The following is a 25,950-nucleotide window of genomic DNA, read 5'->3' as shown; positions in this document are numbered from 1 at the left end:
TGTATAATCTGACCCAATCTGTATAATATGATTGAACTTGACTTTGTAAAGTGCCTTGAGATGACATGTTTCATGATTTGGCGCTATATAAATAAAATTGAATTGAATTGAACTGAACTTTCACTCCAAACATTTTCACATTTTATGCTGTGTGAGCCTCGCCTCGGACGGCTCCCTTCACCTCCTCTCGCACTTAGACATTGAGGGTTCTGGGCAGTTGCTTGGAGGGGGTGAGCTGGCACCAGCTTCCTTCCGGAGGGGGGGTGGGCTGTGCCGTGCACCCTCTTCAGCGCTCCCAGTTTTTAAACACACTTGAGAACAACATGCAACAACACAACATCTGAGCGGGCGTAGGGAGGATCGGGGTCTTTTGCACACCAGTCTGGGGCCTGGAGGAGCGGGCCACTGGGTCTGGGGTCTTGGGGGGGGGCTGCTGTAGGTAGTCAGCGGCTTGCCAGGTCTGGGGCTGACGCCTCTGCTCCCCCCAGGAGGGGTGGGGGCAGGGGTGGCTAGGGTAAGGTGGGGGAGGGAGGGGGTTTACTAGGTACTTAGGGGGTTAGGGGGGTTCTGGCTGGGTGGCCCGTATGGGTCGTGTTGGCTCCCCCTATTTGGGTGGCCTAGTCCAGGGGGCATCTGGTCCGGGGGCAGAGCCAGGGGTCGGGCACAGGCAGTCATACAGTTGTATTGTGGTGACCCCCCCTCTTGTGAGTGTTGGATGCGACTGTTGTGTGGGAATGTGTGTAGTGCAGTGTCCTTTTTCTTTTCTTTTTTTTTTTGTACGTCTGTGTGTGGCAAGTGGGGCACTAGGGAGGGATGGTGTGAAAGAGTTTTTTTTTCTCCAGGTATGGGTCAGGTCCACTCCCTCTCCCAAGAACATCTCAAGTCTCCGCTAGGTGCGGAGCCCATCCCCCACGTCCTGCCCTCCTCCGCTGCGCTGGCAGGCGCCTTGGCCCTCGGGTGCGCTGGTGGGCCTCGGGTTTGGGTTCCTGGGTGGGTGCCGGCCACGGGGGAGGGGCGCCCCTGGGGCCTCTGGCCCTCAGGGCCCATGGCCGGGACCACTTCAGCGGGGCTGGCTGCCGGCGGAGCCTGGGGCCCGTCCGCTCCTTGGGGCGTCGGCATTGCAGTGGCTGGGGGATTTCCTCGGGGTTGTCTCTCCTCTTTCCTGGGGGGGGTTGCAGATATCCTGTGTCGGCCCCTCTCGGGCGCCCTGCTTTGGGGACCCCTTTGGGAGTCCGGGGTTATGGGTCCCCTGACTCCTGCCTCTGTGCTCGGGGAAGGTGGGTCTTCGGTTCTCCACAATCACTATCAAGCTATTTCCTTCTGTATAATTTTCACCTAAACTAGTGCACTCTCACAATCTCCCACAGGTGCTGGGTCCCAGGTATTAAATGTTCACTTATATACAGAACGCCTATAATTTATTTATTTATTTTCTTTCACTTTCTTTAAAGGTATCACATTACACATGTCAGCTTAAATAATAATACATATGATTTAGCAATGGTATCAAGGTGTTACACGATTGTATCTGTTGCTTTATGTCTGTTGGTTGTGCTGTTCTTTTTGCATCTCTCTTTCCAGGTGATGGAGCAGACGGAGAATGTTTTATCACTTTCTCCCTTTTATCTCTTCTTTCTTTCACCTCTTCTCTTTCCTATTTTTCTCTTCTTGTTCTTCCTTTACTCTCCCATTGTAGTGTCCATATAATTTGAAATTCTCCCTGCAGGAATCACAATAAAGCTATTAACATGCATAAATCAAGCAGAGCACTATGGCCAAAGCTGTTCACTCCACTTGTGAAAGCAAAATCTGTCGAGCTCTATCTGGCATTGAGACATCAATTCTTATTGCCACATTGCTAGACAGGACACTGAAAAAAAAAAAAATGTATAACAGAAATTATCCGACAGGGCGACATCAATTACAGAGATTTTGGAAATATTTGCACCCTTGGTGATAATAAAGTCCAGAGTTTGTCCTCAATTGTGCATTGCTTGTTTGATATGTTGAGTCAAACCAAAGTTATCCGATACATCACACAGCTTTGTGTTTCTCTGTCTTTTGGATCTTCAACATGGATGTTGAAATCTCCCACAATTGTTAAACAGTCATAATCACTATTTAAACCCCCAGCAGAGGTGAAATAATTCTAGCACCAAGAAGATTTTTTTTCTGGTTTTTATTTCATTGCAAAAGCTTCAAAGATCTCAGGTACAGATTCAGAAACAATTGGATTTTACTTCAAACAAGAATCACGTAAATTTTCTAAGATATAAGCTCAGGATCTAAGATATGAAGCAATAGGCAAGGCAAGGCAAGGCAAGGCAAATTTATTTCCATAGCACAATTCAGTACAAGACAATACAAAGTATTGTCGAAGAACCACAGACTAGCCTTAACCAGGCTTTCTCATTCAGGCAGAAACCTGGAAGGAAGCAACGCTTAAAGGCTCACGCTGTTCTCCACCACCTTCGGGTCCAGGTATGTGTAAGCCAGTTCTAGACGTTTGTTTCTCTTTTTGATTTGCTTATGCAGGTTTTTAAGCTGCTGTTTGAAGGTCTTTATCTTCTCCAGGGGAACCTTGTCGGTGAAACGCTGCTCTGGGTAGTTACCAAGATACTCCTGTTGACATCAGAGGCACAGTCAGTCTGGTTTCCATCACTGTTTCAATCATTATTTACGTTCCTCAGATAAATTGGTTATTTCTACAAGTCAAGACTTCAAAATGCTGCTTTAAAAATTTTAAGATGATGGCGAGAGATGCTAAAAGCTGCTGTATTAATGTATTGTTGCCTGCAAGATGAATTCTTGTGGATTTTTTTGCGCTCACAAACACACAAGAATTCATCTTTTACCGGTCCTGTTTTAACTGCTTGTGTCCAAGCCAAAAACGGTTCAGGCCAATCACGTTGCAGTATTGAGGGACATATCAAGGGCGACTGTGGCTTGATGGGTTGAGTAGTCGTGTTGCAATCAGAATGTTGTTGGTTCGATTCCAGCTTCCCCTTGCCACATGTCGATGTGCCCCTGCGCAAGGCACTTAACCCCAAATTGCCTACTGCGTCTTGGTGTATAAATGAGAGCGACTGGGTGAATGTGGCTATAGTGTAGGAGGAAAGCAAGAGAGGAGCCGTTTTCCTCATCTGTCTCCCCTGAACTCCCAACATGAGCAGAAGACTTTAAAGACTGAACAAACTCAGAGTAAAATCTCTTCTCCCCAGCCTAATGCTGCATTAGTCGCACTCAGGATCTTCTCCTTGTTATCGTATCAGTGTCATCACAGCCTCCTATATGAATCAGTGTTTCTGACATCAACCCCCAAGCAGCATAGATGCTGGTTTCAAACACAGAAGAAAAATTGTGCTTTTACATGATAGTGTAGCTGGGGGCTCAATGCTTAGAGCAGGGGTGCTCACACTTTTTCAGCATGCGAGCTACTTATAAAACAACCAAGTCAAAATGATCTACCTACCCACGACAAAAAAGCAAAACATATAACTATTTTCAGTATTATTTGTATGTACAATGTATGCTGATGTACAGTACCTTGCATAACCGAATAAGCTAATATTGCACAACACACATAATAAGTATTTACATTTAGTTTACTTTGATGACTTGCACTGAATTAAATCAGCCAGGGATGCACCGTCCGGACAGTAGCTGCTGACAGCCAGCCTCAAGCACATTTCCAAAGGTTCATCCGTCATGGTGGCATGGTATTTGGACTTAATAATCTTCATGTATGAAAAGGCTGACTCACATAAATAAGTGGAGCCAAATAATGCAGTCAAGGAGGTAGCACATTTCCTCAAGCTGAGGGTTAGGTGAGCATTACCGTCACCAACTGGTAAGGAGTGAGGACCACATGATTTTCAACGTCACTCTGCGATCGACCAGTACTGCCTCCGCGATCGACTTAATGAGCACCCCTGGCTTAGAGACTCTAGAGCAGAGTTGTGAGCAGTTAACAAAGCCATGGTCACTTACTGAATCTGAGGACTGCTTGCTGAGCAGCCAGACTGTTGCCATCCCATGTACTGTAACATCAATAGAGGGAAAGGTGTCCAACATCGTAGCCTCCGTAGCTTCTCCCTTTCTGGATGGTGGAGGACCCTCCAGGGAGACTGGGGTGTTGGGCATCCAGCCGATGAAGTCGTACTGCGGAAAATCAGTTGTTAGCAGCAAAAATTATACATATACTTTTTCAGCTATAGCAATTTGTTCGGGACCCTTTTAAAAGGATTTTTGCATTTCCATAAAAACATGTTTTTTTGTGCCTTTATTAAGATATTTCCACCAAAAACCGATAGCTTGTCTTGTTCCCCTATCCGTTACGAAATAAACACAGAAAAAATTACGGCTCTAGCATGTACGGTTCCAGTGGTTAAGCTGTGAGGTTGGCACTCCAGAGGTCGCAGGATCACAACCCAGTGTAGCAGGTTTAGATTATTACATTTTCACCCCCATAGTATACATATCAAAAGCTGTGTCTTCATCCCATGAAGTGCTCTTTTTGTATCAGCCGCCATTTTGAGCCACCATGGCGACGTAATAAACAAAAACCATGCAAAATTGTATTTTCTCCCTTTTTGAGGCACTTCCCAGTACAGGATTTAGACCAAACTAACAGAGTACTATTATAGGGTGACCAAACGTCCGTATTTCCCGGGACATGTCCGTATTTCACGTCCTGTCCCGGGCGTCCCGGGTTTTTTTTTAGAAAGTGAGGAAATGTCCTGCTTTTTAAATTACCTTCATTGGACCATTGGATTGACAGGCACTAGGGCACTGCGCACGGCGCTGCGTGTGACGTAATCCCTGAGCCGCGTCAGTGCGGGCAGCCCTGTTCTTAATCAGAAGATAGATAGCGTGGATAACAATATCTATCGATCGATTGACGTGGGGCGTGATAGGAAAAAATAGGGTCGATAAAAAGTTCGATAGACAGTTTTACTTCCTTGCTACAGTCGGCACGCCGTCACTAAGCGCCGCCCTCTCAAACCACAACACAGAGCATGTGAATATGTAGCAGCAAGTGGCGGCGGAGGAAACGGTCCCAAAACGAGGTTTTACTAGTTCGCCAGCCTGATAGAAATAAACAACAGTGATTTGTAAAACTTGCAAGGAACCGGTAAAAGCAGAGTCTGGTAACGCAACCCACCAGTATTCATCACGTAAGCCGCTCAGCCGCTCACACCCGCAGCAGCGCGAGCTGCGCGGCCCCGCGAGCTGCGCCTCGTCGTCGCGTTCTGTAACTTCTTCCAAAACAAAGCAGGTACAGCAGCTAAACTGGGCTCCCTTCTTTGTGATAAAATGACAAAGCATCCAAGCGGCATAAGGACATAACGCATGCAGTAACGTGCTTCATAGTGATGGATATGTCTGCTGTTCTCTGCAGCTGAAAAACCTGGCTTCAAACAATAACCTGCCACTCTTGATCCGCTATATAAAGTTAAGTTATTTTTGTTAAAAAAAATCTGTTATGGTTAAAAAAGTTGGTTGAATAAAGATTTAATTGGAATTCTGTGTTTGTGTTCTTTAAATCAAATCATTTAGCAATGTCATAAAATGTCCAGGCAGAGCTGCACATAAAATATGGTTTTAAATATTTTCAATAATTATCGATATCGATCAATATGCCTTTCCTTTTTTGATCGATAAGCTTTTCTTCTATATCGCCCAGCCCTATGCCACATACATCTCTCATGGGAACAGAGATTCCCAACCCCCCCCCCCCGCTCACAGGTGTCCTGCTTTTCCCAAATGAAAATATGGTCACCCTATACTATTACCCGGTGATACTGAACACAACCATGTTAGCGGCTAACGGTTAGCATGTTGCTAACCGGAATTAGCTCTAGGAAGGTCCTACCAACTTATGCTTGTACTTCCTTTACGGAGAAAGCTCCACAATAAATCTGGGCCATGCTGGATAAAGCACGTCTATTTTATGAGGTGTCAAACATCCATTTTTGACCCCCGTTTTGCCTCTGCTACATGCTGCAGAAATGCTCCAAAGACACTAAAATCATGCATTCCACTCAGTCCCCCACATGATAAAGATAATGATAAATAGGACAGAGGGCTGCAGCTGTGAGTTTGTTTCCATGACAACAGAACTCTACTCCATAGGCTTAACATGGCACCTTTCGACGGCCACTGCGGGGGATGTCACTACCCGATCCGTACCGGTAGCACGATCTGTTCCATCAGCTCATTTGCGCATGCGCAAACAGAATAATGTCTGGGTCGTCAAAAGAATTATGTAATTAAGGTCCTGAAAATACTTATTTCTATACTTAAATCATTAAAGAATGCTAAACTATATCTTATAGAAGATACTGTAGACTTTTCTGGAAGAAATTGATGCGTTTTAAATTCTCTCCATTGTATTGTTTGACGTCATCATCGGATATGCTCAGAAGTCTGTTAGTTTTATTGCTTGTTCAAACAGGACTGGAAAAATATATTTTCATCCTTAATTATACGGTGAATTTTGTTATACATATAATCTTGTACAAAACATTTGTTTTATTGGAAAGTTAAAATTAATCGATTGAGATTTTAGCACCCTCTGGTGTACACATCATAAACTAGAGAAGACCTCGTCATTATAGTAGCCGCATTGTTTCTTTTTTTACAAAAACCGAACAGGGAATACAACAAAGAACACACATAAAGCCAAGGCATACCTTATTAAAATACATTTATTAAGCACAAAATACATACATATGCAAATCAAATAAATGATAAAAAAAACCTGAAGAATATTCAAAATGAATTTCTATACTCCTATATGTGTTTATAGCTGGAGTTTTTATGTACTTTAAGAAATGGTTTATATATTTTTATTACCACAACTGGGAAACATTTTTGCTATAACCACCCCCCCCCCCAAAAAAAAACAACAATGTATTTTTTTATGTATTTCTGTTGTTTCAATTTTAGAATATGCCATATTTACACAATATACAAAGATATACAAAAAGAAACCCCCGGCCCGAAAAAAGAAAAAAGAAATATTGCCTACCGGAAGTTATGCTGTTCGCGCACGCGCAAAGAAGCTGATGGAAAGAATCGTGCTACCGGTACAGATCGGGTAGTGACAGGGGCTGTGAAGACCGTAGGAACCTGAAATTCATAGTGTTACTTCCTGTTAATATTTTTGACAGTACGGTACGCGCCACGAGGCAGGCCCCTCTCTAAATTTCTTCAGAACTTTTCTAGAGTTTCTCTATGCTGGATTCATAGCAAACAGACCACACATAATCAGTGCCGACCCGAGCCTCTTAGGGGCCCTAAGCAGAATTTTATGTGGGGGGCCCCCCTCCCACCACGCAGAATCACCTATGCTAGAAGATTATTGACACAAACGTCACGCTATCATGTTATAGCGAATATTAGAAACGAATACAGTGAGGTTATGCATCAATACAAAATAAATAAACAATACTTGAAATACTTCCCTCTTTTATTAAATCTTCTGAATACAAACTGTCACAAAACATATTAAGTTTTATCATCATTCATTCATTCATTTATATCAGTGGTCCCCAACTTCTTGTTATCACTGTGGACCGGTCATCGCTTGCCAAGATTACCACTGACCGTGGGGGGATGGGGGTTTTATATATATATATATATATATATATATATATATATATATATATATATATATATATATATATATATATATATATATATATACATGTGTGTGTGTGTGGAAAAATACATAAAGAAGGGGAACCTGCAATAAAAGAATAAAAAGTGCAGGAATTTTAACTCACCATAACGTTAAGTCAATGGCAGCCCTGAGCTTGTGTCTCTGCAACAAGATGGTCCCATCTGGGGGTGTCTTCAGTAAGTTCGTCAAAGTGACGTTTAACTTTTCTGGTCCTGGTTTCTTCAAACTGCGTTTAACTCCATTAAAAACGCTGATGGCGTTGTGCAGAAAAGTCAATGCTTTCAGAATATCCACGTCTGGAGCTTGCAGGAGCTGTGAAGCAGCGTTTATGCACTCAAGAATCTCGGTTTGCATGTTGACCAAAAAATTAAAGAAACTTTACTTTTGGCATTTTCGAGCCACTTGCTTTACTACGCTCCTATTTTTTGTCTCTGGTCAGGGATATTTTGATGAAAGCTTTTATAATCTCACCATATCTGTGCCTAAACGCTGAAAGCGTTTTATGTGCAGATGACCAGCGTTTGATACAGAGGCGTTTTATTGTGACAGTTCTGCTCTCTGCCGCGATTAACTCACCGGGGAGCGCCCATCAGTTTATATTGTGACCTAAAAAGTTGTTCAGGCTCTCTACTGTCATAGAACTGCTTCACTCCGAGGCTCGATCAGTCGGAAAATATTCCAGATGAGGATTTTCATCATTCCGCGCCTGTCACCCGTTGCTGAGACCTGCAGCTGCATCATTTTCAGTGTAAAGCTCATATGGGGGGGGGGGGGGGGGGGAGCTTAGCTTAGCCGACAGAGGTAAGCTAATCGCCTGTGCTTTGTCTACCACAAACTCACACATTATAAATAGTGATTATTAGTTGGGCTACGTGTAATTAACTCGCCTCCCTGGCTGTGTTCAGGTGGGGCTGAAAATGATTTGATACTTGTGTAACTTGATTGCTAACCTAAAATAATCCAGTGGGGCCCCCATGATAGTCTGGGGGCCCAAAGCGGCTGCTTAGTTAGCTTAGAACTGGACATCAGTTGGACCAGAGTACATAGCATGGTACCCCAACACACTGTTCCTCCTCAACTGGGTCCACATGTTTATCCCAGAAGAGTAAAGAGTTCAGGTGAGGATACCGGAGGCATCACTCTTCATCCCTCCTCCGTTGTACTGAGCACCAAACCCTTCATCACATTGATGTGGACAAATTAAAGGACTAAAGCTGGCTGCAGAAACGTCCTCAATCCCAAGGGGAGCTGTAATTCCCCCCCACAATTCCATATCAATATAACGTTCTGGACTTCGTCCTGTTTCTATTTCTGGAGTTTTCATCTGCCTGCCAGGTTTCTGCTCCAGCCATTATCTAACTCAGCACATCTGCTCAGCTCCACCCCACCTGCAATTATCTTCCACCAATTCCACCTGCCCATATGCCTACTTATACCCAGTCCTGCCTATCCATCTTCGCCAGAAGCTCAATGATTGACTCTCAGCCAGTATCTGCACGTCACTACTCAACCTGCCTGTCTCTCCAAGATTCTGTTTGCTGCAAATCTGCCTGTTACGCCTGGGTTCTGGTTGCTCCTTCCCTGTCTGTTTACTGGACTCTGTACATTGTAGAAAGACAGTTTATGTTTGCATGTCCACTACTATTCACCTTTTAAATAAAACCTTGAATGTTAAGTGTCTGGCTGAATACCGGGTTCATCTGAAGAAGAATCATTACAATCAATAGACATTAAAACTGCCAAAGCAACCACAAGAGTCCTCATCACGCTGTGATCTGCGCATTTCTCTCTTTCCCGTTTTCGCTAAGCACAATTCTCCTTATTCAGCTATGGTTTTATTTTTATTTCTTATTTGTTTCCATAGCCTGTTTTGACGTCAGCACCACCAAGACCATCATCACCTGAGCCAACCAACGACCCTGGATTACTGCGGAGGTCCGTCAAGCGCTAAAAGCACGGAACTCAGCCTTCAAGTCTGGATACAAGGAGGCACTGAGGACAGCGAGAGCCAACCTGAACCGTGCCATCAGGCTAGCAAAGCGGAACCACAGTCAGAAAATCCAGGAGCTTTTCCATGACGCCAGCAACACCAGGAGCATGTGGAAAGGCATCCGGGCGATCACTGAATACAACACGCCCTCCCCCCCGGTGGGTGAAGTTGATGCTGACTTCCTCAATGGACTAAATAACTTCTTTGGGAGGTTTGAGGCACTAAACAGCACTCCAGCAGTGAAAGCTGTTCCCCATCAGGAAGAGGAGGTCCTCTGCCTTGACACCGCCGACGTGTGGAAGATTCTAAGGAGAGTCAACCCGCGGAAGGCCCCAGGCCCCGACAACATACCTGGGCGGGTGCTCAAGGAGTGTGCAGGTCAGCTGGCTGGTGTCCTCACAGACATTTTTAACACCTCGCTGGACCAAGCCACAGTGGCAGCATGTTTTAAGTCTGCCTCCATCATTCCGGTGCCAAAGAAACCTCAAGTCACCTGTTTCAACGACTACCGGCCTGTTGCACTGACTCCCATCATGATGAAGTGCTTTGAAAGGCTGGTAAAGGAACACATCGTCTCCAGTCTCCCATCAACACTCGACCCGTTCCAGTTTGCCTACCGACGGAACCGCTCCACTGAGGACGCCATTCTCCTCTGCTCTTCACCTGAGCCTGGCACACCTGGAGGAGAAGAACACGCACGTGCGGATGCTGTTCCTGGACTTCAGTTCAGCGTTCAACACCATCATCCCACAACATCTGGTGGGAAAACTGGAGCATCTGGGCTTCAACACACCCCTACGAAACTGGCTGCTAGACTTCCTCACCAACAGACCTCAGTCAGTCCGGGTCGGACAGAACACCTCTGATGTCATCACCCTCAACACGGGCTCCCCTCAAGGCTGCGTCCTGAGCCCCCTGCTGTTCACCCTGATGACACACGACTGCGTCCCCAGGTTCACCACCAATCACATAGTGAAGTTTGCAGACGACACAACGGTGCTGGGCCTGATTAGAGACGACAACGACCAGCACTACAGAGAGCAGGTGGAGCAGCTGGTGGGCTGGTGCAGAGACAACAGCCTGATCCTGAACGTGGAGAAGACGAAGGAGATCATCGTCGACTTCAGGAAGAACCAGCCTCACCATGCTCCACTGCTCATCAACAACTCAGCGGTGGAGGTGGTCAGCAGCACCAAGTTCCTGGGGGTGCACATCACGAACAACCTCACCTGGACTGTGAACACCACGTCACTGGTGAAGAGTGCACAGAAGCGACTGTACTTTCTGCGGAGGATGAGGAGAGCCCGCCTGCCCCCGCCCATCCTTACGACCTTCTACAGAAGCACCATAGAGAGTATTCTGACCAGCTGTCTCTCTGTGTGGTGTGGAGGCTGCAGTGCCTCCGACTGGAAGAACGTGAGGAGAGTGGTGAGGACAGCAGAAGGGATCATCGGGGCTCCTCTTCCCTCCATTAAGGACATTTCATCGCAGCGCTGTGTGTCTCGAGCCCGTAACATCATCAGGGACCCATCACACCCCCACCATAGACTATTCTCCCTGCTGCCCTCTGGAAAGAGGTTCCGCAGCATCTGCTGCAGGTCCACTAGGTTCTGCAAAAGCTTTTTCCCTGCTGCCATCAGACTGTTGAACTGCTGAACTGCTGAAGTATAAAAACGGACTGTGTACCACACTAGATTCGCTGATTTGCCCATTTGCACATTGTATCGTATCCTGCAAAATTGCTGCTGCACCTTAACCGGAAACGTACTGCAAAACTGTGTACAATGCAACTGTCTACTTTTAAATCACTGCTGCACCTTAATGTATATTTGTCTACATTTGGTTTACATTGTTTACATTTCAACTGCCTACTGTTCACTGCTGCACTTTATCCGGAAGTAAATTGAAATTTATCCTGTAAGTGACTGCGATTGATCACTGCACTTTATCCTGTACTGTAATTCACTGCAAGGTATCCTGTAGAGTTACTGCAATATTTCTGAGCTGTGTGAAAACAAAATTTCGTTCTGTATGCACTCTGTGTATACAAAATGACAATAAAGAAAGTCTAAGTCTAAGTCTATAATGCAAATATCTCTGTTTCCCTCACATTGTATGAAAAGTGCTCTGACATTAAAGACTGTATACCCCATCAAGTTTCCCAGAGGGATACCCACACATCCCTCACCATCTCATTTTAAAGGATCCTAATGTGTTTCTGGGCCAGAAGGCATATATAGTCCATTAAGCTAGTTCTGGTTCTGGTCTGGGACTGCGCAGAGCGGCTGTGGATACTGCTGTTGCCTTGCAGCAACAGGTCCTGGGTTTGAGCCCAACCCTGGGCCTTTCAGCATGGAGTTTGCATGTTCTCCCTGTGCATATGTGGGTTCTCTCCGGGTACTCCGGCTCCCTCTCACAGTCCAAAAAACATGACTATTAGGTTAATTGGTCTTTTTAACTTCTCCTTAGGTGTGAGTATGTGAATGGTTGTTTGTCCTGTCTATCGCTGTGTTGCACTACGACACACTGGCGACCTGTCCAGGGTTTACCCCAGAATCACAAAGAGGAGTTCCACTTTTTCTAGTACAGGCCTTAGACTAAAAAGAGCCGAACCAGAACCCAAGACTATATCTCAAGATCCTGGCGTTGAACACCACAAACTGGACTGGGGCCAGGGGGCACCCCTAGTGGAGTCCACCCTTTTTCTGCTGAGAAAATATTAGACAATGACCAAAGCTTCTATAGTACTCTGTACTCTGGCATAATTCCTCACAGAAAGCCTTGAGGGAAACACTCATAAGCCCTCTCCAGAACCACATGGACCTGCTAACCCAAATTCCCATTAACCCCACAGTGGTCAGCTTGCAGGATGACCCCAACCCTGAATCTGGCAGGTTGAACAGCTAGAGTAAGAGGGACAAAGTATCTTTGCTTCATACTTGGATGCTCTCTTTAAACTAGGAGCCCCGGTCCCAGGCCTCCATGAAAACTGGAGAGGTGTGCTAACTTAGACACTTCCAGGACATCCAGAGACCCAAATATCTCCACCAGGGAGCTTTTTGACTACATGCACTCCTAAAGACTTGGACCATTGTCCTCCTTGAACCCAAGCCCTCTTCATACATCTACGTTAGAGCAGCTTACCTGTCCAGAGTTCACAGCAGAGTGCTGTGCTGAGCAGGTGAAGATCACCATGGTGACAAACTTCAGCAACTCTTTCACAGTGTTCAGTCTCATTGGAATATCTGAAAATGAGAAAAAGTATTTAAAGTCCTTCAGGTGAAAATGCTCACTATTTGACAGAATGTGGACCTTTCTAGCTGGTAATAAAACATCTGCCCACCTGTCTTTTTCTCACTAGTGAATCCGTTTGAATATATTGCATAGATCCACTCCTGCAGAGCCTGGTCATCCTGGACCATCTTATCGTCCTTGTAGTAGAAGCTGAGTGTTCCCTTCACAAACCTTAAGGAAGATTCAGGATTCAGTCAAGTTGCAGTTTACAGTCAATCTACATGGCAGTTAAAAGCCCGGCTGACGTTATACAGAAAAGCAAGAGCAGCACTTTTAATATCTTCTCTACCTGGGAATTAATCAGAAAAAATATTGAAAGGGAAGAAAGAACGGACTGGACTCCCTCAACCACAGTACTCTTTACTAACCTGCTCAGAACCACTTTCTTCTATAACATATTCCGCTGAAGAAAATCTAATAGACCTGATCGGACCTGAGGATGGTGCTCTATAAGTCCTGGGTCCAAAGTCTGTTGAGGTTCTGTGTGCCAGTTTTCTGGTGATCTGTCCAAAGACACATGGAACCGGAGTCCACAGCCTTGAGCATGGCTCAACCCCATGGATGTATCTGCTATTGCTTACAGGTGCTCTATTATGAAAATAAATGTTTGCATATTTCTGTACTTCCAATTGGGTCTCTGTCAATATTTAGTTGGTTTCTATAAAACGCGCCGTTTCAAAAACCTCACGATTCTTACGTCACAATTGCTGTGGATGCTATCCCCCAACTAGCAACCCAAGTCATTCCAGTAAGTTTAAAAAACAAAACAACTGGATTTTTTTTCAAGTTTGATGACATTTTGCTTCCTATCCAGAAAGCTTTCTCAATTGAAAAAGTCTGGAGTAATGTGCAGTTCCAAGCTTTATAGTACTGCCCATTAAAGGCCTTGTAATGGCTTGGATAAAATGGAAATTGAACCGAAACAGGTCCACTGCCTTAGTAATGGGGAAAGAAAGCTTTCTCACTTTTGAATTGAGAAAGCTTTCTGGATAGGAAGCGAAACATATTAAAACTTCAAAAAAAAAATCATGTTTTGTTTTTTTACTTTTTTGGAATTACAATGACCTGGATGATTGATATTCTTCACCAGCATATTGCTGTCATGGTTTTCAGGTGACGAGCCCACATGCAGATACGATCGGGAGGCAATGCACAGTTTTAAGATGTTTATTTTTGGAAACAGGCAGATCTACGGACGGAACTACGGGTGAGTCGGCTGGGTCAGAACGTCACGGCTGGAGAGTCTGTAAGAAAGAGGAAGTAAGAAACTCTGAAAGTAGAACCAGGAGAATTGCTAGAAGTGCGCTGCTTACCATTGGGCTGGGCGGACCTAACCGGGAAGAAGTAGCGTCGGGAGTACTCTATGATTCTACTCAGCTGGAGATAGGCGGCTAGTGGCTGAGGACGGCTGGTGTAACTGGCGAGGGATCCTGAGCGAACCTCGTCGGCAACAGTTGACAGATGGATTGACCAGAGTGAATGCAGAACCAGCAGAAACCGGGAGAGGGGATCTCAGGCCTCGCTGGGTAACATCCAGGAAGTATGAGGGGAGCGCCAGAGCAAAATCTGAGCAGGCGGTTCTGCTGGTCATTTTCTTCGGAACGAGACGTCAAGACGGGTGAGTGCATCCAAGCACCAAAATCACGACTGGTTAAGGCTCTGGCGTCTTCCATCTGTCAGCGCTCTGCTTAAGAAGCCAGAGGAAGCCGCCTGCAACGAGCTGCAGGTGTGGGCCACGCCTCCTCAGCCAACCAGACACACCTGAGGAATAGAGTTAGAGTAGAGCAGCACAGAGAACCCTGACACTACCCCCCCCTCAACGGCCGCCTCCTGGCGGCCCAGACGAAGAGGTGCTGGGCTGAGTAGCCCAAAAATCTAAAATCAAGTCCTTATTCAAGATAGTAGCTGCGGAAACCCACGAGCGCTCCTCAGAGCTACAACCCTCCCAGTCGACGAGGTATTGGTGACCCCTACCTCGCCGACGGGCATCCACAACCCTGAGAACCCGAGGGTTCTGACTGTCCTGGGAGGGTGGAGGGGGTCCGGAAGGAGGGCACAAGTTGCTGTCCAAAACGGGCTTGATCTGGGACACATGAAAGGTAGGGTGTACTCGGGAGTGAGGGGGCAAACGTAGACGGACGGTGCTCGGGTTAATCACTGTCTCTATCTCATAGGGACCAGTGAACCGGGGAGCAAGCTTCTTAGCGGATGGGTTGGACAAAACATCTCTGGAGGATAACCAAACCTTCTGACCGGGGCGATACTGAGGAGCTGGTCGGCGGTGCTGGTCGGCAAACCTCTTGCTCCGCTCTGCGGTGCGAGTGAGGGCAGTGATAGTTGTTCTCCAGATGTCCTGGCAGCGAGCAATGTAGTCGTTAACGGAGGTGAAGGGAATCCTGAGTTCATCTGTGGGTAGAAGTGGAGGCTGATATCCTAAAGCAACTTCAAAAGGTGAACGTCCAGTAGCTGAGGTGATGTGTGAGTTAAGGGCATACTCCACCCAGGGCAAAAACTTGTTCCAGTCAGAGGGTGAAGATGACGTAAGGCAGCGGAGAGTAGTTTCTAGTTGCTGGTTCATGCGTTCAGTTTGGCCATTTGTCTGAGGATGATATCCTGAGGTGAGTGTATAACGGGCACCCAGAGCAGAGCAAAAGTGCCGCCAGACCTGGGAGATAAACTGAGGACCCCGGTCAGAGAGGATGTCAACTGGGATGCCGTGAAGTCTGAACACATGTTTGATAAGGAGCTGGGCTGTCTGGAGGGCGTTGGGTAATTTGCGGATGGGAATAAGATGACAGGACTTAGAAAACCGATCAACTACCGTCAAGATAGTTGACATACCTTGGGACAAGGGGAGACCGGTAACGAAATCAATCGCAATGTGGGACCATGGACGTCTAGGGATGGGAAGAGGATTTAACAAACCGGAAGGTGGCTGAGTAGAGGACTTATTCTGGGCGCAAACGGGACAGGCTAGAACATATTCTCTAACATCCTTAGTCCATGAAGGCCACCAGAAACGCCGGGAGACCTGGGACTGGGTTCTAAAAATGCCCGGATGGGCGGAAAACTTCGTGTCATGACTCCAGCGTAGAACCTCAGGACGAACAGACTGGGGAACGTACTTAAGTCCAGGTGGCCCTGTACCTGGGTCCGGGTCTAAAAGTTGGGCCCGTCTGATTCTGTCCTCCAGATCCCAATGCAGCGCTCCAACAGTACAAGTGGGAGGAAGAATCGGTTCCGGCTCCCTCTCTTGTTCAAAAGAGGTAAACAGACGGGACAGTGCATCAGGCTTGACATTTCTGGAGCCGGGTCTGTAGGTGATGGTGAGGTTAAATCGAGAGAAAAACAAAGACCAACGGGCCTGTCTTGAGTTGAGTCGACGGGCTGACTGCAGATAGGAGAGGTTCTTGTGATCTGTCCATATTATGATGGGCTGCTCGGATCCCTCTAACCAGTGCCGCCACTCCTCCAACGCTAGTTTAATAGCTAGTAGCTCACGATCACCTACATCATAGTTCTGCTCTGCCGGGGATAAACGACGGGAGAAGAACGCACAAGGATGTAACTTACAGTCAACCTCAGACTGTTGGGACAAAACCGCTCCCACCCCGGTATTAGAGGCATCGATCTCTAGAATAAACTGTTTGGCTGGATCGGGGTGAACTAGTATGGGAGCCTGGGAAAAACGAGACTTAAGTCTACTAAAAGCCTCCTCGGCCTCTGGACTCCAGACATAAGGAACCTTGGGGGAAGTGAGAGCATGTAATGGAGAAGCTACCTGACTATAGTTCCTGATAAAGCGCCGATAGAAGTTAGCGAAACCAAGAAAGCGTTGGAGCTGTTTGCGCGACTCAGGAACAGGCCATTCCACTACTGCCCTTATCTTTTCTGGATCAGACTTCACCTGTCCGCCCTCTAAAACAAGACCAAGAAAGGAAACAGAAGACTGGTGAAAATCACATTTCTCGGCCTTAACAAATAAGCGATTTTCTAATAATCGCTGGAGAACAAGACGGACATGTTGTTTATGTTGTTCTAGGTCATGAGAGTAAATCCGGATATCGTCTAGATAGACGAAAACAAAAACATTCAAAAAATCCCGAAGGACATCGTTCACCAGTGCTTGAAAAACTGCCGGAGCATTGCACAAACCAAAAGGCATGACTAGGTACTCAAAGTGACCTAGCGGGGTCTTAAAGGCCGTTTTCCACTCATCCCCCTGTCTCACCCGAACCAAATGATAAGCGTTGCGCAGATCAAGTTTAGTAAAGATCTTGGCATTCTGGACTGGCTCGAGAGCTGAGGATAATAGAGGGAGCGGGTACTTATTCTTAACGGTTATTTGGTTAAGCCCTCGATAATCGATACAGGGTCGAAAGGTTCCATCCTTCTTACCGACAAAAAAGAAGCCGGCGCCCAATGGGGAGGATGAAGGACGGATTAACCCAGTAGCCAGAGATTCCCCTATATACTTCTCGAGCGCTTGACGTTCTGACCTGGAGATGTTGTAGAGCCGACTCACCGGTAGTGGAGCCCCAGGCAATAGGTCAATAGCGCAATCGTAAGGGCGATGTGGGGGAAGTGAACAAGCCTGAGTCTTACTGAATACCCTCCGTAGATCGTGGTATTCTTCCGGAACTAGCGAGAGGTCAATAACGTCCCCAGATTCTGTCTCAGAGGAAGGGGTAACAGATACAGGGCGAGCGGACTGTAAACAACGAGAATGACAAGCTGGAGACCAAGATTCTAGTCGGGACTCGGCCCAGTTAAACTGCGGGCTGTGGACACTTAACCAGGCTAAACCCAAAACAACGGGTGAACGCTTTACCGGGAAGACAAAAAACGAAAGTTGTTCCCGGTGGTTACCAGAAACTATCACTACTAGTGGTCGAGTGCGATGGGTGATTAAAGTTAAACTCTGCCCATCTAAAGACGACACCCGGAGAGGCTCGGGTAAAGGTTCGACCGGCACACGAAGCTGATCCACTATGGTTTGGTCAATTAAGTTGAAATCCGAACCGGAATCAACTAGAGCCGAGACATCGAAAGTATCCTGGTCAAACATTAACGTGACTGGCAAATATAAGCGAGAAAGAGAAGGCGCCTTAGTGACTACTCGGGGGCTAGAACTACTATCGTCCACCGTTCTCCCCGTTACGAACGGCGGACTGGGTCTTTTGGCCGAACCGGACAATCTCTTAGGAAATGACCTTCCCCTCCACAGTATAGGCATAAGTTGCCCGAGAAGCGCTGTTGACGCTCCTTATTAGTTAAACCAACCTGGCCCAACTGCATGGGTTCGGGAGGTGGTGGAGTGGACCGGGGTTCCCTATGGGTGAGCGTGGAAGAGGTGGATGATCGCAAGACTTGGTTAGGTCTAACTCGGCTCCGACTACGTAGCCGGGAATCCAAACGGATAGCTAACGCCACAAAATCCTCAAAATCCTCGGGTTCCTCAACCCGGGCTAATTCATCCTTAAGGGATTCATCAAGAGCCTGAAAAAATACTGCCTTTAACGGTCTTGGTTGCCAATCCGCCACAGCGGCAACCGTACGAAACTCCACAGAGAAGTCTGATACGCGTCGACCGTGCTGCTTTAACGAGAGGAGATGACGAGACTGGTGAGCCGAATCTAACTCGGGTGAAAAAATAGTTTTAAAATCGGTAACGAAGTCCTGAAAAGTAACCCCGAATGACTGACAATCAGGGAATCGAGCCTCAGCCCATCTAAGTGCCTTACCTGTTAGTAGTCGTAATACATAAGATATCTTAACCTCATCTGAGGCAAATGTCTGAGGGGATCGGTTAAACACCAGTTTACACTGAAAAAGGAAACCTCCGCAACTCCCATGGTCACCAGAGAATTTATCCGGACTAGGAGACGCGCCCTCAAGTGGCGGAGCCCAAATCTGATTATCAGTGCTCGGAGCGACGGGAGGCGGGGTGCTAAGGTTTTGAGTGACAGGCGACGTCATCGCGGAAGTGACTGTGTCCATGAGCTGGCTAAACTGAGCGGCTAATCTATGAAGCTGTTCCTGTGTTGAATTGACGGCTAAACCTAGCGACTGCATCTGCTCTTGCTGTGCGGCTATCTGCCGCCCGAACGTATCCGCTGGACTTTGGTGGCCAGAGCCTTCTTCTGTCAAGGTTTTCAGGTGACGAGCCCACATGCAGATACGATCGGGAGGCAATGCACAGTTTTAAGATGTTTATTTTTGGAAACAGGCAGATCTACGGACGGAACTACGGGTGAGTCGGCTGGGTCAGAACGTCACGGCTGGAGAGTCTGTAAGAAAGAGGAAGTAAGAAACTCTGAAAGTAGAACCAGGAGAATTGCTAGAAGTGCGCTGCTTACCATTGGGCTGGGCGGACCTAACCGGGAAGAAGTAGCGTCGGGAGTACTCTATGATTCTACTCAGCTGGAGATAGGCGGCTAGTGGCTGAGGACGGCTGGTGTAACTGGCGAGGGATCCTGAGCGAACCTCGTCGGCAACGGTTGACAGATGGATTGACCAGAGTGAATGCAGAACCAGCAGAAACCGGGAGAGGGGATCTCAGGCCTCGCTGGGTAACATCCAGGAAGTATGAGGGGAGCGCCAGAGCAAAATCTGAGCAGGCGGTTCTGCTGGTCTGTTTCTTCGGAACGAGACGTCAAGACGGGTGAGTGCATCCAAGCACCAAAATCACGACTGGTTAAGGCTCTGGCGTCTTCCATCTGTCAGCGCTCTGCTTAAGAAGCCAGAGGAAGCCGCCTGCAACGAGCTGCAGGTGTGGGCCACGCCTCCTCAGCCAACCAGACACACCTGAGGAATAGAGTTAGAGTAGAGCAGCACAGAGAACCCTGACAATTGCACACCATTTTGTGAAGGACACCCTTGGAGTAGTGCATGAGTATGAAAAATTACTTGGAACATTTGCAGATTATAGGAAACATCTTTGTTTCAATTTGAGATGTAGACAGCAAAGACTCTTCCCCAACCGCTTAAGACTGAATTGTACCATCAAGGGCAGAAGAGATTCTTAGGAATGCACAAAACAAACTGCTTAGTGACAGGATAAGAAAGACCCACTTCCCAATGGAAGCCCTCTCTCACAAAAGAGATCAGACAAGGCAGAAGCTGTCTGTCCAATTTTCTCCCTGAAACCTTGTTTGAAGAAGTTTTCAGTTTTGTTAAGATCCAGCTTTCACAGCACCAGAAAACGACCGAAAGGCAAAAAGCTAAATTCAATAAATTACAACAGAAGCAGCACCTACACTAGGTACCAATATACCACATAAGAGTTTATGAGAATGCTACTTCTTCATGTCTTCAAATGTTGGACTCTGTTTACCATGCTTCATTAAGGTTAATCACAAACTGTAGAGCCATGACACATCATTGTAACCTGTACCCTCAGGTGGGATAGCCTTCCCTCTCTATGAGGAGGCAGTGTCATAGGTACAGTTTATTTACGAGGCCCTTCTTGGATTACTGCCCTCCTACATTTGTACCTGATTTACACAGACAAATGTGGCCTCTTATGCCCTGAGATCCAACGATCAGCTGTTGCTCACTGTTCCTTTTGCCCTAACAGAGCTAGGGAAGAAAGACTTAAGCTACGCAGCTCCTTGTGCGTGGAATTTTTTACAAAGAGACTTTGAAGTTGTTGAAGAGTTTTTATCCTTAAATGCTTTTAAGTTGAAAGTGAAAGAATTAAAAAACGGCCTCAATTATCTGTAATTGTTTTACTTTCAATTCAATTCAATTCAGTTTTATTTATATAGCGCCAAATCATGAAAGATGTCATCTCAAGGCACTTTACAAAGTCAAGTTCAATCATATTATACAGATTGGTCAAAAATGTCCTATATAAGGAAACCAGTTGATTGCATCAATGTTCCGACAAGCAGCAATCACTCCTGGGGAACCGTAGAGCCACAGGAAGAGTCATCTGCATTGTACATGGCTTTGCTGCAATCCCTCATACTGAGCAAGCATGGAGCGACAGTGGGAAGAAAAACCACCCATTAGCGGGAAGGAAAAACCGGCAGAACCGGGCTCAGTATGAACGGTCATCTGCCTCGACCGACTGGGGGTTACAGAAGACAGAGTAGAGACACAACAAGAGAAACAAAAAAGCACAGAAGCACACATTGATCCAGTAATCTGTTCTACATTAGATGGTAGTAGCGGGTGAGCCGTCTTCTCTGGATGATGTCACAGTTAACAGAACGCCAGACCAGGTGTACCTACTATGAAGATAAAAGAGAGAGAACAGAAAGTTAAAGCAGAAATGACAACACATAATGCATAATTGAAGAACAGTAGAACTCAATAGAGTGAGAAAATTAGATCCTGATATGCTCCAGTAACCTAAGCCTATAGCAGTAAAACTATAAAGGTAGCTGAGAGTAACATGAGCCACTAGTTATAATTTTTGTCAAAAAGGAAAGTTTTAAGATTAGTCTTGAAAGTAGACAATGAAGGGAAGCTAAAATTGGAGAAATATGATCCCTCTTGTTGATTTTCATCAGAACTCTTGCTGCAGCATTTTGGATCAGCTGAAGACTTTGAACTGCATTTTGTGGACTTCCTGATAGTAAAGAATTACAATAGTCCAGCCTTGAAGTAACAAATGCATGGACCAGTTTTTCAGCATCACTCCTGGACAGAATGTTTCTAATTTTGGCGATATTCCGGAGGTGAAAAAAGGAAACTCTGGAAACCTGTTTAATATGGGATTTAAATGACATGTCTTGGTCAAAAATAACACCAAGATTTTTTACTTTATTACCAGAGGCCAGGTTAATGCCACCCAGATTAAGTGATTGGTTAAGAAGTTTATTTTTTGAGGACTCTGGCCCAAAGATTACAACTTCGGTCTTGTCAGAATTTAGATGCAGGAAATTTAAAGTCATCCAGCTTTTGATGTCATCAAGACATGACTGCAGTCGAAGTAACTGATTGGATTCATCAGGATTTACGGCTAAATATAGCTGAGTATCATCAGCATAACAGTGGAAATTAATCCCATGCTGTCTGATAATTTTGCCTATCGGAAGCATATATATAGTAAAGAGAATTGGTCCAAGGACTGAACCCTGTGGTACTCCACAAGTGACCCTAGAGTCTTGATATGTTTTTTATGTACCTGTCATTAAATTTAATGTATCTCTGTTAAATATGTAACTTTGCTGCCTCTTGGCTTGGACTCCCTTGAAAAAAGAGTTTTTTTAATTTCAATGGGATTTTTTCTTGGTTAAATAAAGGTTAAATAAAATAAAAACTCTACATGTGGCCATTTTCGTGTATAAAGTCTGAGCGAAAACATTGCGTTGGGGGCGTGGCCAGCTACAGCTTATTTGCATACATTAGAAACTGCACATTCTAAATTGAGCTCATAATAGGCTAAACTGGGGATATATAGGTCATTAACAAAACAATATCACTGAGGGATGTAATAAACAACAATAATATTGGTCATTGCAACACACATTAGAGTGAAGTTCTTCCTCTATATATTTAACCCGTACCTCAGGGGGCTGTGGGCTGCCGTTGGGAGGCACCTGAGGAGCATTCAGTGTTTCTCAGGGACCCAGAGTGGCAGTCTTTGGGATTCCAACCCAGAACCTATCTGGGACACAAGTGCCTGCTCTCTAACAATTAGGTCACCACTCCCCAAAATAGAGCATAACCCTAACCTGGATGTTTTCTATCACATGGCTAAAAGCAATCAGTCTGTAGAACCTGTAGATGATGTTCCACAGTTTCAGTCCATCATCTCTGTAGTAGAAGTTGGGCACATCTTCCAGCCCACGGTCAGAGATGTCGTCTGGTAAACAGAGGGATCTGTACGTCACAGAGGACAGCGCCTCCCTCAGGATGGTGAGCATACCTTCTCCCCCAGAGGATGCGAACTAGGGAGGAGACAGTGAGAGTGGTGTAAGCTGATGAGGAAAATGTGGACATGGTTCCTGATTTTGTGTTTTCTCTTCCTTACATACCCTGGTGAAAACGCCTGTATCAGATATGAGGAGCTTTCGTGCCAAAAAGTTGATCATCAGAGTGTAGCGAGTGTGAGGCATGAGAAGCTGAAACCGATGTCCTGTTAGTAACGTAGCAGCTCACTATTTAGCAACACATCACATTTACTGAATTTATCTTTGAATCCTGAGTGAAGACAGCCTGACAGAGGTCTTAATGGTTCAAAGTTAGAACTAAAACCACATGATTTAGAAGTGATGTGGATAGCACAGGTATAAATGTAACCATTGAGCTTCAGGTACCTTGTAAAGAGGGTGCATCATGGGCAGGTGGCGCAGCAGAGCCACTGTGAACACCTCAGCAAGCAGGTGGGTGCGCAGCAGGTGAAAACTTAGTTGATGCAGGTTAAAATCAGCATTCCTCACAAATGTCTTGGCCAACAACCAGTCCCACTCCGAGTCAGTAGGAAGGAAGATGGGATTGTCCTTTGCCGGAGTCTGCTTGAGCTGCAGGAGAACAGGAAATGACCCAGACTAATTGATGATGGTGCAGAAGATGTGTGTTAAAAGCGTGATGAACTAGTGTTGAAGAGAGGAAAGAGCCAAACAGATCTAGCTAAAACTCCATCAAACTGCGGTCTAGACACAGGAGCCCCATTCAACGAAAACTTCACATCTGACCTCAGGTACCAGAAATACAGCCTTTCCCTGAGTGGCTTTCCCTCTCCTCTGGTAATAATGCCCGATTAGATGCTATTTTATTGCAGCAGAAAAATCTCTCTCTGAAAATGTTAGAAATTCTGCCCTTTAATTTAAATACATGGATCCAGCAGCAACTAATTATTGTGTCTTTAAAGCATTACAGGTTCAAAGCTTACTGCCCCCTAACAATTAAATCAGTGCAGCTCAAGAGATTTTTATTCAATTCAATTCAATTTTATTTATATAGCGCCAATTCATGAAACATGTCATCTCAAGGCACTTTACAAAGTCAAATTCAATCTTATTATACAGATTGGTCAAAAAATTTCCTATATAAGGGAACCAGTTGATTGCTTCAAAGTCCTGACAAGCAGCATTCACTCCTGGAGAAGCGTAGAGCTACAGGGAGAGTCGTCTGCATTGTTGATGGCTTTGCGGCAAATCCCTCATACTGAGCAAGCATGGAGCGACAGCGGAAAGAAAACAGTAGAAATCAGTAGAGTGAGAGAAATAGGCCCTGATGTCCTCCAGTAGCCTAAGCTTATAGCAGCATAACTACAGAGGTAGCTCAGGGTAACATAAGCCACTCTAACTATAAGCTTTGTCAAAAAGGAAAGTTTTAAGATTAGTCTTAAAAGTATAAAGTGGTGTCAAAAATACACACATTTGTTACTTAAGTAGAAGTATAGATACTGCAGTTTAAAAACACTCTGGTAAAAGTTGAAGTATCAACTTGACCTCTTTACTCAAGTAAAAGTGAAAAAGTATGTGCTCCAAAAACTACTTAAAGTATAAAAGTATAAAGTAACCTTTAAATAAAATGCCACTATATGAATTGAAAGCTTAATTTAAACACTGATTAGTTCTACATGTGGCCCAAGACACAACATAATCATTAACCCATTAGTCAAAGACAAAGTCACTCAAGGAGCATGTTCTCTCTCAAACTTTATTGGAATTCAATTCCAAACAGAGGTAGTATTCAACTGCCAGAACATAAATGTGTGAGTTCCATCAAATACCTAAGGTAAACTACACCCTTTGGTGCAAAAACATTCTATGTAGTTTGTGTGGAGAGAGAGAGAGAGAGAGAGAGAGAGAGAGAGAGAGAGAGAGAGAGAGAGAGAGAGAGAGAGAAAAGAAAGAAAGAGAGAGAAAAAAAGAGAGAGAGAAAAAGAGAATAGCTATAGAATAGCTAACCAATGAGTGTTTGCGTTATATGACTCATCCAATTACACTAGTTCTCACTAGGTGTGGATGGCGCCGATGATGTGCATTGGATGGCGCACATTATGTTAAATAAATATTTATAAATTTTAAACTGAAGCCAAGAGTAATGAGTAACGTTTGTTTTAAAAATGTAAGGAATAGAAAGTACAGATACTTGTGTGAAAATGTAATGGGTAGAAGTAAGAAGTAGGAGGAAAAATAAGTAATGGAGTAAAGTATAGATGCCTAAAAATTGTACTTAAGTACAGTAACGAAGTATTTGTACTTCGTTACTTGACACCTCTGAAAGTAGACGGGGTGTCTGCCTGACGGACCAAAACTGGGAGTTGGTTCCACAGGAGAGGAGCCTGATAGCTAAAGGATCTGCCTCCCATTCTACTTTTAGAGACTCTAGGAACCACCAGCAGACCTGCAGTCTGAGAGCGAAGTGCTCTGTTAGGAACATACGGGGTAATCAGAGCTCTGATATATGATGGAGCTTGATTATTAAGGGCTTTATACGTTAGAAGAAGAATTTTAAATTCTATTCTTGATTTAACAGGAAGCCAATGAAGGGAAGCTAAAACAGGAGAAATATGATCCCTCTTGTTGATTTTCATCAGAACTCTTGCTGCAGCATTTTGGATCAGCTGAAGGCTTTGAACTGCATTTTGTGGACTTCCTGATAGTAAAGAATTACAATAGTCCAGCCTTGAAGTAACAAATGCATGGACTAGTTTTTCAGCATCACTCCTGGACAGAATGTTTCTAATTTTGGCGATATTCCGGAGGTGAAAAAAAGGAAACTTTGGAAACCTGTTTAATATGGGATTTAAATGACATGTCTTGGTCGAAAATAACACCAAGATTTTTTTTTTACTTTATTACCAGGGGCCAAGTAAATGCCATCCATATTAAGTGATTGGTTAAGAAGTTTATTTTTTGAGGACTCTGGTCCAAAGATGATAACTTTTGTCTTGTCAGAATTTAGATGCAGGAAATTTAAAGTCATCCAGCTTTTGATGCCATCAAGACATGACTGCAGTCGAAGTAACTGATTGGATTCATCAGGATTTATGGATAAATATAGCTGAGTGTCA

The 25,950-nt window shown here is 45.2% G+C and overlaps 1 protein-coding gene across 1 annotated transcript in view; it reads right to left on the bottom strand.

The window, feature by feature from the left end:
• Nucleotides 1-1,869: 1,869 nt before the first annotated feature.
• The window catches only part of LOC105918858 (polyunsaturated fatty acid lipoxygenase ALOX15B), a 40,670-nt gene continuing 16,589 nt past the window's right edge, over nt 1,870-25,950 (bottom strand). The window contains exons 9-15 of the mRNA XM_012854018.3: nt 23,243-23,446; nt 22,961-23,047; nt 22,704-22,873; nt 13,021-13,142; nt 12,822-12,922; nt 3,991-4,161; nt 1,870-2,622 (exon numbers count right to left, since the gene is read on the bottom strand). Of these exons, the coding sequence (XP_012709472.2) occupies nt 2,443-2,622; nt 3,991-4,161; nt 12,822-12,922; nt 13,021-13,142; nt 22,704-22,873; nt 22,961-23,047; nt 23,243-23,446 (1,035 nt within the window). The 3' untranslated portion in view covers nt 1,870-2,442. The remainder of the gene's footprint in view (nt 2,623-3,990; nt 4,162-12,821; nt 12,923-13,020; nt 13,143-22,703; nt 22,874-22,960; nt 23,048-23,242; nt 23,447-25,950) is intronic.

Source organism: Fundulus heteroclitus, unplaced genomic scaffold (assembly GCF_011125445.2).
Source record: "Fundulus heteroclitus isolate FHET01 unplaced genomic scaffold, MU-UCD_Fhet_4.1 scaffold_44, whole genome shotgun sequence".
In the NCBI taxonomy this organism is placed as follows: Eukaryota; Metazoa; Chordata; class Actinopteri; order Cyprinodontiformes; family Fundulidae; genus Fundulus; species Fundulus heteroclitus.
This window is presented reverse-complemented; position numbering and strand designations above follow the sequence as displayed.